General features: G+C 34.1%; 1 protein-coding gene across 6 annotated transcripts in view; it reads right to left on the bottom strand.

Moving 5' to 3' along the window:
* The window catches only part of NAV3 (neuron navigator 3), an 894,692-nt gene that overhangs the window by 82,390 nt on the left and 793,446 nt on the right, over window positions 1-18,856 (bottom strand). For all 6 annotated transcript variants that reach the window (XM_071218968.1, XM_071218967.1, XM_058308465.2 and 3 more), the window contains 4 exons: window positions 7,240-7,372; window positions 6,226-6,496; window positions 4,649-5,357; window positions 2,207-2,695 (listed from right to left, as the gene is read on the bottom strand). In XM_071218968.1, coding sequence (XP_071075069.1) covers window positions 2,207-2,695; window positions 4,649-5,357; window positions 6,226-6,496; window positions 7,240-7,372 — 1,602 coding nt within the window. The remainder of the gene's footprint in view (window positions 1-2,206; window positions 2,696-4,648; window positions 5,358-6,225; window positions 6,497-7,239; window positions 7,373-18,856) is intronic.

The following is an 18,856-nucleotide window of genomic DNA, read 5'->3' as shown; positions in this document are numbered from 1 at the left end:
AAGGGCTAAACATTTTAATGTGTTAAAATTATTTTGCTTAAGTTTTAATTTTGAAAAATCATGAACCTACCTATTTTAACATTAGGCCATTCCCATTTGTAAAATTGGCCTATTTCAAAGAATGAATAATAAAAACTATCTGCATAGTTGCTAGCATATTTCTATACTGAAATTCTATTTTAACTTCTGCCAAAACATAGGCCAAAGTATCAAAATTGTGTGTGTGTGTGTGTGTATATATACATATGGGTATGTATGTATATGTGTTTATAGATAAAATACGCATCAATATGATCAATTGGTTTTGATTTGAGGGCTAGTTGGTTATAAAGAGTTACTTGGATACTTCTCTGAGTCTTTAATGTCTGAAGGCCAAATGGTCAATCTGTTGCGGTCATCTTTATAATTAAAAAACAAAACCCAGTATTTTGGAGGATGATTCTGTTTAATGAATGATTACCTATTTGCAGTCTGATTCAGAATTTGGTTATCAAATTGTTATTTGAACATACCAGTAGACAATTTAATATACATTTATTAAAACTGTAGTTTGCCAATAATATATTCTCAAGATAATTTGATTTTACTTGTCAGACGTTTCAAAAGTGATATATAAACATGCCTGTTTATTTTAAATTGACTGAAATTCAAACTTAAGGAGCTGTTGGAAGCCTATATTCTTAGGATCAAAATCAAATGAAACAAGACATTGGTTTTCATATACGTTGTTCATGAAAGCAGAACCAGAGGGAAACAGGATGCAAATCCCCACATTTTAGTTTCTACCACCCAGTTGTAAGTCATATATCTTTTGGCCCAGTTTTGTTTTTAAGAAGAAAAATGAGTTTTATAAATACCAGCCCACCTAGCAAGTATTAAGGAAGTCCCACATTTCCTTGATACTTATTTAGTTCTAAAATTCATTTCTCAAGGGCAAGTTCCATTTGCATAGCTGTCCATTACCTTTTTTTTTAAAAAAGCGGTTCTGGGGATTGAATCCAGGACTTTGTACATGGGAAGCAGGAGCTACATGGGAACCACTGAGCTACATCTGCTCCCTTGTCCAAGTATCCTGGTCAAGGGCAGTGGAAGCAAAGTGGGATGGAACCAACAGGAAGAAAGAATATTTTGTTCTGGGTTTCTACTTCACAAAGACAAGAGAAACCAGGAAGAGTAGAGGAGGGAAAATTAAGGTCAGCTGCTGGCACACTATATATGGTAAGGGCTAGAGTGGTTTTAAAAAATGATACTGGGAGTAAGGCTGAATAAAGTCTGAAAAGGAGGATATCTGTCAGTATCAATATCAGAGTATAAAAGAGGAAGGTATCAAGCATTTTCAATGACTAATGGTGTCTCCACACATTAACATAATTAAGATAAGTGACCAAGACAGTGTTTGAAAACTTTGGTGTGCCAAGAAACCAATAACATTTAGGGGGAGAAATGGCAGTTTTAAGACATCTTCCTGGGGGTAAGAGATGAAATATTTGAGAAACAATTTCTTTTTTTTTGGGGGGGGGGGAGGGTGGATCTACAGCCATTTGGGTCAACAGTGATGTTTTCTGGTGAGTATATTAGGTAAGGAATACTTTATGTTAAAAACAAACCCTTATAAAACAAATCAGAAACACTCTATCATATGTTTTTAATTTTAATTTTATGGGGCTTATTAAAAATGTCACTAGATTAAGCTTTTCTTTAAGAATTCAATCTGACAACTGATGTTTTTCCCCAATTCTTATTCTTATTCTCCAGTGATCCATTTGCTATTTTCCAGAGAAGTGCTAATAAGGTAAATTTAACATATTGCTCAGAGTGTAATTGTAGAATCCATTTAAATTTGGTTTTCAAGATGTTTGAATTATGAGAGGGAGCTAGTGTTGTCCTGGAGTTTAAGCCAAATCATTCAAAGGCCTTGTGAAGACATCAGTATATAAAAACATGCTTTGAATTTATTCAGATTACCTACTGAGTATATATGTGTTTGCATTCATATAAAGAAACTTAATTATCCACTCATCTTACACTTAATAGTTTTATTTTTCTGCAAAGTTGGTAATGAGAGTAATTGAAAGGCCACTCTTATCAATGTTACATATCTGTGCTACACGGTGGCACTCCCACTGAAATCAAGGGGATTTAATGTGGGGGTGGGTGGGCACAGGGGGGAGGTGAGGACTTCTTCAGTGCCTCCAGGAAAGCTCACCTTTCTGAGAGAGTAGATCTCACACTACCCGTTCTCATGAGCAGGCTCTGAACCTCGTGAGTGCCTGTGGTCAGTCCAGACAAGGAGCCATGGTGGCTGAGGGGGAGGTCAATGGACTCAGAGCTCGTATGGAGGCTAGTCATGGACTGGTAACTCGGAGTGTCCTTGCTGCCGGCAGAGGAACTGCTCAGATTGGCAGCCCACACGAGACCACCTGATGTGAAAGAGTGAACCGATGCTGGGCTGGAAGCCAACGAGTGACTTAAGCTTATAACATCTGTTGTTAAGTCTGAGGGTTTATTGAAGAGAGGGCTGCTGCTGCCACTTAGCCCACCAGCACTGCCCATGCTGCCCGTACCAGACGACGGTGACTCCAGACTGCCTTGCCGCGCTAATGTGGTACTAGGACTGGGCATTACTGAGGAGGATTTCACACCCTCAGTATTAGGTGCAGAGGCAGATTTGCCACCTGCCTTGGCACCAAACAACCTAAAAGAAAAACAAATAACAACTTCAGTTGTTCCAAGAAACTAATATCCACATTTAATTAGGGTTACAGTACACAGAGCCAAGTGTGCTTGGGTGTACTGCACTACCAAGCACTTCCTGTCTCTATGTTAATAAACTTTATAAGCTTGGAGTTGATAACTGAGTGCTGAAAAATTTCATATCACCAGAGAGGTAAATCAGTACAGGGTTGCTACTCAGGGGGTAGGGGGAAGCAGGTAAAGCATAAGTAAGTCAAACATGAAAATCGCCAGCTTTCATGAGGTTTAATGATCCTGAGAATCATTCATGCAAATTTAATAGTTTGACCATACTTGCTGCTACCTATTTACAGAGCCATTATAATGAAACAACTTCTACGCATTCGGTATATAATACTTATAAAGGCTTTTTTTTCCTACTTTTTTTTTTCTTTATAACAGTTTATTTGAAATCTAAAAGGAATGCTTAAGGCAGGTTTAGGAGATTATGTTACATATCTGGTCATCTGAGGGATTTTCAGGGAGTAATAATTTAGAAACAATATTGGACATTGTTGGCAACAAGTTGGTTTATCTGCATATCCCTCAGGAAATGCCAGAGGGTTTTATGTCCATTGCCAGCGGTATTCAAATATATAACAGTGATGTAAAACATAGTTGGTGCTAAATTAGATGTTGGAGTTCTTTTCAGAAAACATTTTAGTTTTGTAAATGAAGCAATGACAATCAAATTTATGTAAATATGGAAATAAAGTGATATGAAGTAATGGCATAATGATTACTATTAAGTTGCAATGAAATCCGTATTTCTATAGTGAAATATTTTATGACGAATATGAGAAATTGTTTCATAGGTAATGGGCCACAGGAGGGCACTATTAGCTCTTACTTCAGCAACAGATATATTTACTCTTACTACAAGTCATAATTTATTTTTTTCCAATGAAAATCAACATTTCAGAAAGCCAGTTCTTTTGTATTAATATTTTCACTGAGGAATATAACCTCTAGACTTTTCAAACAATCATGTTTTTGAGATTGCTTGAAATGTAAGAGTTAATATTTCAAGGTCCTTTATTTCCAAGGTTCTTCATTTAATCAGTAGAATAAACACAAACCTTAAAGATATTTAACATGTAATGGTCTACAGGTCATACTCTATCATTTTCCAGATAAGGAAACACACCCAGACAGGTTTAGCTGTCTGTCCCAAGTCTCTAACCGTGTTCATTTTCCTGCCTCTTAAAAACGTATTTGTAATTAAAAACAGTTAACTGCACATATTTAATACCAAATATAATCCTGGTACAGAAACCAAGTCATACTGCTTATCAGAGTCATGTCTAAGAAAGTTGGTGCTAGGTTGGAATACTTAGTCCAGTCTTTAATTTTTATCCTTTATCAAACACCTGAATGTTTTCAAATTTTCTCAGTATTATACTTCGATTTTCTTTAATAGTCTTTAATAGACAAGACTATTAAATAGTTAAGATATGGTACTGTATAAATATATCCAATGTTAAAATATGTCCAAAGAATGTAACTTAATCTACTTTCCTGATCATCAACTCATTTATAGCTAATAAAGTAATGTACATTGGAAATGAATACCAATAGTCTTAAAGACCCATTTTGTTTTAATGGTGAAAAGGTGGAATGGAAATCTATGAACATTTAACAAGCTATTACATTATGTCGTATCACTACCCCTGGGTGTTGCCATCTGCTTTTACATCTCTTAAAAATGTTGTTTGTGTTAATAAAATTAAAATAGTAGGGAAACCAAGAAGTTTGACCATTTTTCAAAATGAGTACCATTTTTTGTTAGCTATTTATATGATCAGCTTCTTAGGACTCACTGTATATCAGAAACTGAATAAGAGAGTCTAAAATATATGTATCTTTATAAATACAGGCTTTCATATTTTCCCCGCATCACTTTCTGCATCCTTACCTTCGAAATGTAGGTGAGGCAATGTCAGGATACTTGGACCCTGGCTGTCTAAGGCCTTGTGTCCCACAGGCATTAGCAGAGGTGGGGCTGGATTTGGGGGAACCTGACAAAGAAACACTTTCTGAATCTGAGACTGCTACTTTTTCCTTCTCCTTGTCTGTTTGGTTGGCAGTGACTGGACTGGAGCGTCCTGACCCAATCTTAGTTGGCTCCCTCAGTTTCGAGGTGGTGGCACCAGCTGACTTGCTGCTGACATTGGAATCAATGCTGCTAGTGCTGGATCTGTGACCACCGCGGCCTGGAATGCCACTGGGGCTGGATTTTGAAGGGCGGGGCAAGCTGCGGTACTGGAGAGTGCTCTTTGCGCTAACATGAAGCACAACATCATCCTGATTCTGTGAACCGTCCAAACTGGTTTTTCTCCCTGCATTTGACTTCCCACCAATGGCGGCGGATTTGGGAATTTTACCCAGTGTTGCTGAGCCACTTGTTATGGTTGCTCCACTAGAAGTGATCATAGTAGATGACCCTACAGTGCTTGGCTTCTTAAATCCAAAAGAGCTGGTGGCAGTCGATCTTCCAATGCCTGAGGGGGGCTTTTTCCCCTCATCTCCACTGCTTTTTCCTGCATCTGAAGGAGACCTTTGAAGAGATGTCCCTTTCAGGGGAGATTTCCCTTTCTCAGAAGCTTTGGCATCATCAGTTTTCCCTGATTAATGAGAAATATGTAAACATATGCATCTGTACATTTTAATTTCCTAATAACATTTTTTTAAACATTGTGTAAAATCTGAATGCTTCTTTACATTACCTCAATTCCAAAAGGCGTATTTAAATCTAATAGGCAAATTTTAAGTTACAAAAATGTGACTGTCAGAGGAAATGCTATAAGACATTGAGGAGATAAAATAAAAACATAATTTTTGCTATTTATTAACATTATATTTTGCAACTTTCTTTCTTTATAAAGATAGCCCATAATCCTATCAAACTAAATGCTACATGAAATTCATTTGGATATCTGTGAGATCTACACTGTGTTTCAACTATACTTCAGGTGGCACTATTTAAAAAGTAATGAAAGAGTCTTCAAGAAAAAAATGGTGCCTTTTGGCAGATCTCTTATCTCTTCATTTATAAAGTCTATTTTATAAACTTGTTTCAAATCTCCAGCATTTCAACCCATTAGATTAGGATGATAGCTTTTTAACTCTAAGTGTGTAGTAAAACTCAATGACATGTTTAACATGAACATTCCAAACTTTCAAAAGGAAGTCAGGACAAAAGCAACCTTATTATTTATTAACCAGTCTTATTTTATTTCTACATGACTATGGTAAAATAAAGAGAAACCTAATGATCACAAAACATGAGGGTTCTCTCTGGAAAATACCTAGGTTGCTAGATTCATGTGGACTTACATGACAAAGTAGATAAATTTAAAGAGGAAAAATTTTCACCTAGAAGGAAAAAAAATCTGATTTTATAAAGAAGAGTAGTATTAAAAAGAACACAGAATGAAAGGAAACAATACATGAAAACACTTTCATGTAGCAGCTGTAAAACGACAAGCCTACCAGGAGTCTTGAGTGCACCTGTTCCAGCTTTCTGCCTAGATGGTGATCCTCCTTGGGCAGACATGCCTCTTCTCCAAGAACCTGTCTGTGAGACAGACAAGGAGGCTTTCTGTCCCACCTTCTCTGGGTCTTCTGGAAGCCCTGAGGAAACACCCTTCCACTTGCCACCACCGTCCCCATGGCAGTCAGTGTCCTCTTCTGTTTTTCTCAGCTCCTCAGTACTATCCCAGTTTTCATCTGTTGTGGAACGTTTCTCTGCATCTGTCTTCAGCTGCAAAGAAGATATTATAGGAAAGTTGTATGCTGAAAATCTATTAATTAAGGCACTGGAAGGAAGTACTTTCAGAGAACTGTGAAAAAATAAGCACTGATTTATAGTTCAAAAGAATTACAGAGTTTCCTCTATTTATATCTATGTCTTCACTCAAGTTTTATTAATTTTAAATACATAATTCTCACTTGCACATCTTAGAGAATGTCAGAAGAAATATGCACAGAAAAGTAGCAATGGAAATGCCAGACAGGAAGGAATTTTCTGTGTCAAATGCAGCAAGGAAACATAAGACAAGAGAAAACTTCATTTAGTATTCATTATTGAGTTAACACAAGAGATCTAGTAATTTTTCCCCAGAGATCAATGTAAAATTAATCAAGAACCTACCCAAAATTAGAGTATTAAAATACTTATTGGATTTTTAAACAAATCTATCAATATTATAAAGAGAGATATGTCAACATAGGTTGTTCTGGACGAGATTGTAATCAAAAGAAAATATATCTAAGCTGATTTAGATGATTAAAACTAGGCTCTGGTACACATTGTACTTCCCAAGTATTGTAGCTCTAAGGAAGACAAAGACATTGCACGATCCAGGGGTGTCAGCTGAGTCCATGTTTCATGTTACCTTTACCTTATTTAGGGTATGCAAATATGTCAGATACAATCATTATTAAATAATTGGGGGAAAAAACTGGCAGGAGCACTTTGAATCAAAAAACAAAGGAAATTCTCACCTGTGTATTCTTCCGAGACGGGACAGTGATGTTGGAGTAAGAGCTGACTGAGGACGCGGTGTTCAAGTCATCAGTGCTGATGTTATCGAGGGTGTCGCTGAGCCCACTGCTCACTGAACTGCTGTCATCCCAGCTACAGGCAAGACATGCAGCAGCAAATTAACCAAGCACAGGGAGAATGATGCAAGTCACCTACATTTCTATACAACCTTTATCATGCAGCAGAAAGACAATCCTCTTTTTCTACTTTTGAATGAAAAAGTATTTCTTTTCCATTTTGGGAAAATCACTTTTATAAGAATTGAGTACAGACCTCAGAATAATCTTACAGGTATTTCTAAAGATAAGAATTTTGAACAGATGTATGTTGTGGGGCAAGGTTTGTGGAATGAATGAAAACACTGCTACAAATACTGCATTATCAAGAATGAATAACATTACAGCTGACTTTTTTTTTCTGAAAAAGTAACCAGGAGTCACAAGGAGTGTAAGAATTCATCCTTTGTTGTAAGAATCAAAAACATTTGCTTTAGTCAAGAACTGGAAAATAATTTTTCATTCTTTCTCTTACCTTAGTAGCTACTTCCAATCATTCTTGACTACTGAGATTTACTCAGTTACATACATCTCTCCATTGAGATGTATAATTTCCTCAATTATACATCTATCCCTTGCATTTCAGTCTTGGACAATTTATAATATCCTCTGCCTTCCTGCTGTTGTCTTACTCAATAGACTTTCGTGTGCTAAGCCCAGTCAATGATCACAAATTTATATCTGGCAATGTCACTCCCCTGCTTAACTTCTTTCTTTGCCAAAGATTTATATTTGCCAAAGCAGTAGATTCCAAAATGAAATGTACCTGCCTGAGTGCACAAGGCAATCAATCCACTTGGGGATGAGAAAAATACCCAGAATTCTACATATATTCGTTTTGATATAAAGAATACTACAATAGGCTTCATTAATATTCATATGTAAACTAACATAGGCATCTTCAATCTATGTGTTAGATAATGCAGACATAAGGTAGGATAAGCAAGGACACTGGAAAACAATGAGAAGGGGTGGATCACAGTTCTCTCATATACTGGCTGGCTCTCAGTCTACTGTGATATATTACAGCTTAGCTGTCCCCTATTAAATGAATTTATACATACTGAATGCAGATATTAGAACTATTAGAAATAGGTAAGAGCTAAGTCTCACAAATGGGCAAGTGGCTTAAAAAGCCTCCTGCAAATAATCCACATATTCAAGAGAATATTAATAATGAAACCATAACCAGATCCGTGACACAGGCCTATGCTCTCATGGAGTTGAAATGAGAAAAACAGTCTTCTGGCAAGCATGGAAGCAGAGTTGAATCTTCTCTGTTAGCAATCTGGTCTCTACTTCCAAGTGTCAGATGTGCACAGTGGAGGCAATGATGCCTTGATGCTACACTTGGCTAAGAGCCTGCAAATAGCCTGGCTCTCTTTGTGCTAGATATTTCTTAAGAATAATCTAAAGAGTCTCCTTTTATGTTTTAATTCCTTAATGTAGTCAAAGTAGATTCTGTAGCTTATAAATTAAAAAAAAACTGATATAGTCATTTAAAAACACTTCTTTACTATATTCTTTAAAATTTTTCATATTTGTAAATGTTTTATAATATGTATAATATCCTCTCACAGGAATACATGCATATAAATAATAAAAATATAAATATACACACTTAGGACACCACTAGTCTAAAGTAATGTTCAAGTTTATTTAAAAAGAATCACAGGACTTGCTATTATTTGACCCCAGACTTCTTTGTTCACTTAAAGTCTTTGCATCCCTTTCTTCACATTCTGTGCATTGACCTGCATCTTCATGCAGTTCCTACCATCACCATGTTATTTCCAACTCCTATGGTCAAGCTATCCCCTGTGCCGGACTTCCCCCCTTATGACTCAGTTCCTCTCTCTCTCTTTTTTAATAGTCTCTGTGTCTATTCGCTCTGTGTTCTTCTGTGACCATTTCTATCCTTATCAGAGGCACCAGGAATCTGTGTTTCTTTTTGTTGCGTCGTCTTGCTGTGTCAGGTCTCCGTGTGTGCAGTGCCATTCTTGGGCAGCTGCAGTTTCTTTAGCGCTGGGTGGCTCTCCTTATGGGGTGCACTCCTTGTGCATGGGGCTCCCCTATGCGGAGGATGCCCCTGTGTGGCACGGCACTCCTTGTGTGCATCAGCACCGCACATGGGCCAGCTCCACACGGGTCACTGAGGCCCAGGGTTTGAACTACAGACCTCCCATGTGGTAGGTGGATGCCCTAATCATTGGGCCAATTCTGCTTCCCTATGGCTTAGTTTCAGTATCCCATATTCTAGGAAGCACTCTTCTTGGTAAATTGCCCCTTTTATTTCTATATAGTGTCTTTGTCTCTTATAACAGTTTTGCATTTAAAGTCTCTTTATCTGATATTATTATAGCTATTCCTGCTCTTTTTTGGTTATTGTTTGTATGGAACACCTTTCACTTTTAAGCGATTTGTGTCTTTGAGTCTAATGTGAGTCTCTTGTAAATAACATATAGTTCAACAATATTTTTTAAATCGATTCTGCCAATCTGTGTCTTTTGATTGGGGAGATTAATACATTAACATTCAATGTTATTACTGTAAAGACAGAACTTACTTCAGCCATTTTGTCCTTTGTTTTTTCACATATCTTTTTTTTTTTCTCTTTTTACCCTTTAGTTCATTACTGATACTCTTTTCTGCACTCTTCTCCAAGCCACTCATTCCTGTTTTTTTCCTTTCAGCCTGGAGAGTTCCCTTTAGTATTTCTTGAAGGGCAAATGTCTTGTTGACAAACTCTCTCAGTTTCAGTTTATCTGTGAATATTTTAAATTCAACCTTGGTTTTGAGGGACAATTTTGCAAGATAAAGAATTTTTGACTGGCAGGTTTTCTCTTTAGTACCTTAAATATATCATACCACTGCCGTCTTGCCTCCATGGTTTCTGATGAGAAATCAGCACTTTGTCTTATTTGGATACCTTGTATGTGACAAATCACTTTTCTTTTGTTGCTTTCAGTATACTCTATCTTTGGCATTTGGCATTCTGGTTAGTATGTGTCTCGGATTAGGTCTATTAGGATCTATTCTGTTTTGAGTATGTTGTGCTTGTTGGACATGAATATTTATGTCTTTCATGAGAGCTGAGAAATTTTAAGCCATTATTTCCTCAAATACTCTTTTTGCTCCTTTTCCCTTCTCTTCTCCTTTTGGAACATGTATGTTTGTGCACTTCATGCTGTCATTCAAATCCCTGAGACTTTACTCAACTTTTTTCTATTTTCTCTGTTTTTCTGACTGTTTGATTTCAATTGCCCTGTTTTCTATTTCACTGATTCTTTCTTCTGCTTGTTTAAATTTCTTACTGTATGCCTGCATTGTATTATTAATCTTTACTATTTGCCTTTTATCCCCAAAATTTCTGTTATGTTTCTTTTTATACTTTCAATTTCTTGTTTATGCTTACACAGTATCTTATTATCCTTTATCTCCTTGAATTGGTTTTGGAGATTTGTTCGAACATCTTTTATTAGTTGTTCCAAATTCTGTGTCTCCTCTAAAGTTTTAATTTATTTCCTTGACTGGGTCATATTTTCCTGTTCTTAGTATGGCTTGTAATTTTCTTTTGCTGATATCTAGGCATCTGATTCTCTTGACAAGTTTACTCTGATGGTCAGTTTCTCCCACTTGTCTAGGGTTTTATTTTTGACTGGTTTTGTGTTAGGCTCTTCTTTGACACTTGTTTTAAATTATTCTACACCTTAAAATAGGCTGTGATTAACTGATCACAGCTTTTCAGCTCTTTTTCATCTGATTTTTGCCCTGGATATGAAATAAAAGTTTCAAGATTGCATTTTTTGTGCCTCTGTTTCATACCTAAGAAAAGCCTAGGAAGTTTTCTTTTTTTTTTTAAATTTTTAAATAAAATGTTAATATTTATTAAAGTAGTAAACACATATTTACAAAATTATTTTCTTTTTTAAAATTTTTTAAAATTTAAGTTAATAGAACACAAGGAAGGAAAGTTTTCTTTTATTCTCTTCTTTCAGGATGGATTAAGTAGCTATCTTCTGTACTGCCTTAATACCATGTACAATCTCTAGACTGAATTTTTCACATTGTTTTATAAATCCATAAATAGGTCTGAATGGACCATTAGTCTGTGAGTTTCCTAAGTGCTGAAGTATGTCTTGGTTTTTTTTGAATCTCTAGGCAGTGTCTACAACATAAATATTGAATAAAATTCTCACATTTTATTGAGATTAAGAGAAAGACATTTACTGAGCTAAACTCTCATACATGTGTTTTTAAGGAATATGTGACACAATATATGCTGTCTTCAAAGAGAAAATTAAAACAAAAAGATAAACTTTCTAATGATTATGTTTAAAAAGACCATTCCTCTGGCAAGGAGAATAGAAAGCAAAATTTCTAATAACAGCTTCTACATAAATGTAAATCCTAGAGTCAGTGAATATAAAGTTAAATGCAGTAATTAATACTGGAATCACAGCAACAATGTAAGTACTGCTTAAATTCATCAAAATTTTCAGTGAACATTTTTCCATTTTTGGTTACTATGGCACAAATGAAAGAACTTAAAATGTTATAAAGTTTCTGTCTTTCAATACAAAAATCAAAATAAAATGTGTCCCAACAAATACAATATTTTAAACATGAAAAAGAAATTTCCAAAATCAGCCTACTGTAATGGAAAGAACAAAGGATTTATAGGATTAGGTCTTGGATTTGATATTTCTTAGGGGTACACAGATAGTATGTGTATTTAAAGTTGCCTTTATCTCATATTACTTTGTGGGGAAACAAACTAATCACTTAAATGAATCATTTCTTATTTCTTACATTTACCATCTCATCAAATCACTTTAAATATAAGTTCTCAAACAATGAAATGTCACTTTTTGACTACAATCATCCACAATTTCAGCACCTCAAAATCTACCAATTCCTAATTTTTATATCCAGTTTCTTAACTACTTCCTATTTCTCCTTTTAAGCAACCCTCTTGCATTTTTTACTCCACTGATCTCTTTACCAAATTATGCAGGATCCAAAGATTCTGGAGCAAAAAGACCCAATTCAGTGATGGTCTAACTGGTGCATCCCCTAGTTCTCCTTGCCTCCTTAATAGTCTTCCTTGTCTTCCCTGGCTCTATATAATTACATAATAATATAAATTAATTAGAACAAATCTTTTCTCCATTTCCATTTTTGCAAAATGATTATAAAGTCAACTAATTTTAGTAATTTAATCTCTACAGGTTAAAGTTTTCTAGCCTCAGGTGGCTTTTCAGTGCTACTCAGAAATCTATGTTTTACCCAAAAGTAATTTTCTTCAAATTCCAAATATATTTGCAGTGTATTCTTAGTATTTTTAAAATTCTTTTGGATTTTCAAGATCTTCCTCCTGATACTATATTAAAATTGACTTCACAATGGTTATTATGCCCATGGATTGAGTGCTTATTATGTGTTTTACTTTTCTAAGTACTTAATATGTATTATCTAATCCCAAAACAACTCTATGAGGCAGGCATTATTTATTATCCCCATTTTACAACTGGGGATAAAGAGGTTCAGAAAGGTTAAATAATGTGCCCAAGATTCCATGAAGATGCAACTAGAATTTGAACCGAGGGATTCTATCTCCAGAGACTGATTAGCATTATTCTCCTCTACCTGTCATCTTTTTAGTCCTTCTTTCTGGAAACAACAGCCAATGACATGGCCTCTACAGGCTTTTTGCCAGCTTAACCAGAATCTTTAGAGTCTTACTAATTCCTTTTCTTTGGGATTCCCTTAAATTCCTCAATATTCTGGACTTAACTCACATTTAGATAATATTCCTTAGGAACTGTCTAGTTTTCCACAACTTCAACATTACCTCCATGATTGTGACACAGATTCACATCTCTAATTCAGCCTTCTTTCCTGACTACTAGATCTGTATTTCCTGACGTCTCCAGGACAGCTTCTCCAAGTCCCAAAACATCTCAAATGCAGTCTAGAGGGCATCATTTCCCCTTAAAAATTCTTTCCCCTCACTTACTGATATGACCTTTCAAATCCTTAGCCATTAAACCTTATTATTACCTTTCTTCTCTCACTAGCTCCATTCTAAGTCAAGCTGCCTCTAATTGTATAAGATCCTTCTCAACTAATATATATTGGCTATCCTTTTGTTCCACATCTCCACTGTCCATGCCCATCCTTCCTTCAATCAAATCTACTGCTGAGTATCTGATATTGTTCATTAAATGATGACTAATCCATAGCTCCTTTCCTTGAGGAAATTAGTGCTTACTAGGGAGGAAAATATATAAACAAATTATTAAAATATAAAATGGTAAGTGAAGTGCGGTAATAGAGGTGAATGCAAAGTGTATAGAAGGATAAAGCCACTATTCTTCAATAGTTGAAGCATTTCTTTATGATAAGGATATTGCAGGAGGAAGGAATAAGCAGAAGATGAAGTACTATGTGAATCACTTCATTGTGGCATTTTCCACCTGTAATAATTTTTTTTTATATATATATTTTTTGGTTGTCCATCTTCTTGGCTAAAATCTGAATTCCTTAAAGTCAAGAGCCATGTTTTATTTCTCACTATAACCCTAGCACATAACATGGTGTCTACTGTTGAATAGGTGATTAGTACATGTTTGTTAAATGAATGAGGCAGTTTTACTTTATAAAAATGCTACTTATAGCCAATAATGTTATATTGGGTGAATTCAAATATTAAAGCAGATTTTGAGACATATTTTCTCAACATATGCCTTTTCTAAGTAGTCTTGAAGAAACAAATTTTGATTGATGACATTATTTTCCTAATCTTAAAATTCTATGACTTTCATCTTAATTTTGTAGATATAAAAATTTTCCCTGGCTAGGATGCAATTAATCTTGTTTATTATAGCACATTTTAATTAAGTTCATAAAGATTCAGAGAAAATATGTTTTACTGAAAAAATTAGTTTTCTGACATAATTAACTCTGAGTAGTAGGTCTCAAATCTCATCAAAATCTTTTTTTTTTAATTTTAATTTCATTAGGATGTGCTGAGGACTTAACTATATTCTTTATAAAAGGGCAACTACATATCTCCTCCAAGTTACAGATCTATCACTCTGCTGAATTTTTCCTCAACAATCTATGACAGCTCAATAAATTATAAATCTGTGTACTTATTCAAATATCTTGCATGTGCACAGGCAACTTTAGGGCCAAATAATCAACCATTGTTCAAGAGTTTACAAAAGAACAAAAATAGCTAAGAATTATTCACTAGTCCTGAGTAGCATCCCATTATATGTATATACCTCAATTTGTTTATCTACTGCTTGTTGACAAACATTTGGACATTTTCCAGTTTTGAAATACTATGAATAAAGTAGCTAAGAAAATTCACATACAAGTTTTTGCATAGACATATGCTTTCATTTTCTCTTGGGTAAATACCTAGGATGCAATTGTTGTGTTATCGAGTTGAGTATATGTAAGAAAAGTGAAACTCTTTTTCATAGTGGTTATACAAGTCTGTGGTCTCACCAACAAGGTATGAAAATTCCAGCTGTTTCACATCCTTGCCAACAGCTAAACTATTGGCTATGTAGTTGCAATACCCATCTCATTATGATTTTAATTGTATTTCCCTGAAAACTAATGATGTTGATCATTTTCATAGGTGTTCATTAGAATTTGAATATTATTTTTGGTGTCCGTTTAAGTCTTTTGCCTGCTTTTTGGAGCAGTCATTGTATTCTTATTATTGAGTTGTAAACGTTCTCTGAATATTTTTGATATAAGTTCTTGTCAGATATACATATAGTGGATATTTCCTCTCAGTTTGGCTGTGGCTTACCTTTATATTTTGTAATAATGCCTTTCAAAGGGCATAAGTTTATAATTTTGATTAAGTGAAAGGATTCAATTTTTCTTTAGTTTGCTTTTTCTCCCCTGCCCCATTGGTTTTGCCTACCCCAAAGTTTGTCTCTTATGTTTTCTTCCAGAATTGTATAGTAGTTTCAGCTTTTAGTTTTAGGTCTATTATTTGTTATATAAGGTATAGCTTATTGTTTTATATTTTATGCATGACTATCTGGTTTTCCTAACACCATTTGTTGAAAAGACTATTCTTTTACATATCTAATTACATCTGTAGCTTTGCAAAAAATTAAATGATCATACATGTTTGGATCATTTTGAAGATTCTCTGTACTGTTCTTTTGATCTATATGTGTATGTTTTGCTGACATAACACTGTTATGGGTAATGCAGCTTTACAAGAAGTCTTGAAACTGGATAATACCACCTCCTCCAGTTTTGTTCTCCTTTTTATAAGTTGCATTGGCTATTCTAGTCCTTTGCATTTCTATTTAAATTTTAGAATTAGATGGTTGATTTCTATATAAAGCCTGCTGGTGTTCTGATTGGGATTACAATGAATCTATAAATCAATTTGGGAAATATTGGTATCTTAATACTGAGTCTTTCAATAAACAAACAAAAAGTATCTCTTCATATATTTTGTTCTTTTTAATGTCAATCAGCAATGTTTTATAGTTTTCAGTGTAGAAGACTTTTTAAAATCCCTAAATATTTTATGGTTTGATAATATTATAAAAGGTATATTTAAAACTTCGTTTTCCAATTTTTGGTTACTAGTTTATAAAATACAATTTTTGAATCTTGACTTGGTATTCCGTGATCTTGCTAAATTCACTAAATAGATGTAGTAGTAGTATTTTTTTAATCAATTTTTTGGTCTTTATACATAATTAAGTCAATTGTGAATAAAGGCAGTTTTACTTTTTTTTTTCATTTCTAATCTGTATGCCCACTCCCCTTAAATACTTAAATATTTTAAAGCATCAACAAAATTCAAGCCTTTTCTCATAACTAACAGAAATATATTTTTTCTACATAATATTTTCCTAAGAGTTAAGTCCATGAGAGAATTAAAGAAACAATGGATAATTCCCTATATAGGAAATACATAAACTAATAGAATATGGGATAGATTAGTTAGTAAACATTATTTTGAGAAAATTTGTAATGTGAACTATATACAGTTTAGATGTATATCATATTTCAAATTAAATACCAAATAACTTCAGAATTGAAGAAAAAGTAGAGGACTATTTTGTAAAATATACATTTTTGCTTTCTGGATGATGAAGAATATTCAAAACATAAAGCAAGGGACAAGGCCATAAAGAAACATATTAGACTTAAAAGATGATTCTTCTATATGTTAAAAGCATGAAATGAAACTTAAATGAAAAAATGCAGAAAACGTTAGAAAATGTTTAAATGTCTTAATGTCTGAAGCTTAAACCAATAAGAAAAATATCAAGTCCACTGAATAATGGACAAAGAAAATTAATAGAGACTTCACAACAGAAAAATTTCAAATATCACAAAAGCATATAACAAAATTTAACTTCATTAATAATTAAAGATGCAAGCTAAAAGCAATAATTAATATGTTTATAGTCTTTACTAGAGACTAGATATGGTTTTGAGCATTTATATGGCAACTCAGTTCATTCTCACAGCAACCCAATGAGATTGGTAGGACTATTATCCCTACTCCACAGATAAACAAACCGAGGCACAGAGAAGCTAAGTAACTCATTCAAATTTTTGCACATAAAAAAAGGTTAGAGCTGAGTTTTGAATCAAATCAGCCTGACTCCAGGGTCTAGTCACTTAATCACAACAATAATATAATAATAATAATATGCCATTTATGTCCCATAAAATTAGCAGAGATTATTTTAAATATTATTAATCAATGTTGCCAAGGTTGTGAAGAAACAAGGTACATTTATTCAGTACTGATGGGAATCTAAACTGTTGGAACAGTTTAGAATAGTTTGGGAAAATGTATCAAACATCTTAAAATTGTTCTTAAATAATTGTCCTACTAAAAACATTTCTAAGAATATATTCTTAGTAAATAATCAAAGACGTGGGACAGAGATTCATATAAAAAGATCTTCATCCCAGGATTCATTTTACTTAGAATTGAAAAAGAGAAAGGGATAAAATGGATAAATTTCAAATGTATTATGCTAAGTGGAAGAAACAAGATTCACAAGGCTACATACCATATGATTCCATTTATGTGACATTTTAGAAAAGGCAAAACTACGGAGATGGGGTAACAGTGATTGTCAGTGGTTAGGAGTGGGGGAGGGTTTGGCTAGAAAGGGATAGAAGAGGGGAATATTTTGGGGTGATAGAGCTGTTCTGAATCCTGATTATGGTGTTGTTTATCTGACTTGGTACACATCCAAATGCAGAACTCTAGAAAACAAAAAAGCAAATTTTACTGAACATAAAATTTAAAAAAGTAGCCAATTAACTTGTTGAACAATTACTATTTGGATAAATACTACATTTCAGTGTTTAGATTGCCAATGCTCAACAACTCCACAAGGCCAAGTTTCTCTTTACTTATCTGATAGTATTAATATATATGTAGCTCTGACCCTTGTGTTAACCACTAGATTCATCCTTGGAAGCAGACCTGCTTGAAAACGAATGTGTTATATGTTATTTTGTGGTATAGTCAGTTTGCTTCCTACCATTAATAATCTTATTTTTCCTACATTTTATGATGAGGAATTCTGAAATATAAACTAAATAATTGTTAAAATATTTTTGCAGATTTAAAACTGGGTCCAGAGGAAAAAACTAGTCTTATTTCCAGTACTTCTGCAACAGATTCCTGCTTTTGGTGTAGTAGCCCTCCATATGGCAGGTACTCAAGTCAGGCTCTTTGATATTTCACATTGCCAGGTCAACTCTCCAACATGTATGTGTGTGCATAAAACATTGAGATTTCCCTTCAATAAATAATTAATCTGTATACTTCAGGCATTCAGCAGTAATATCAATCTCAATTTGCTAGTTTATTCAATTTATTCATTACTAAAGGAATATGATTACTATTTATTCCTTTAGATTTGCTCAGCCCCAAACCTAATCAATTACAATCATGAGAAAGCTTTCATCTAAGGTGACATTATTTCTGATTTCAATTAAAAACACCTAGATAGCCTTAACTGTTAACAGCTTATCTTTTGGTTTGTTTTATTAAAAGTTTAAATAATAGTCATATAAACAATACTGTTGTATTTTTTTTTCAATGTTTAAATTATACATTGTATGGCTATTTAGAAAATGTGACTCTGGATAGTATAGCATTTGTCAGAATCTGAGTGTTCTTAAGTGAATGCTGTTATAAAATTATGGAACAAGTACCTGATGTACACCATAGTGTTCCAGCAACATGAAATTCTTCCTCCAGGTACCAGTATGTCTCACTGCTTCATTCACTCAGCTCCTTGCTAAAATAATCACCCTCTTCAGTGAAGCATTCCTTTAAAATTGTGACACCCTTTACCATGCACGAAATCTTCCTATCTTTCAGCTGTAGGCTTTCTTTTTATCATTGCCACCATTCAGTATAGTACATATTTAACTAATTAATCATTTTTAATGTCAAACAACAACATGTAAAGCCCTAAGAGCTGGAATT

This window comes from Dasypus novemcinctus, chromosome 12 (assembly GCF_030445035.2).
Source record: "Dasypus novemcinctus isolate mDasNov1 chromosome 12, mDasNov1.1.hap2, whole genome shotgun sequence".
NCBI classification, from domain to species: domain Eukaryota; kingdom Metazoa; phylum Chordata; class Mammalia; order Cingulata; family Dasypodidae; genus Dasypus; species Dasypus novemcinctus.
Note: the sequence above shows the minus strand (reverse complement) of the source record. Positions and strands in the feature narration are given on the sequence as shown.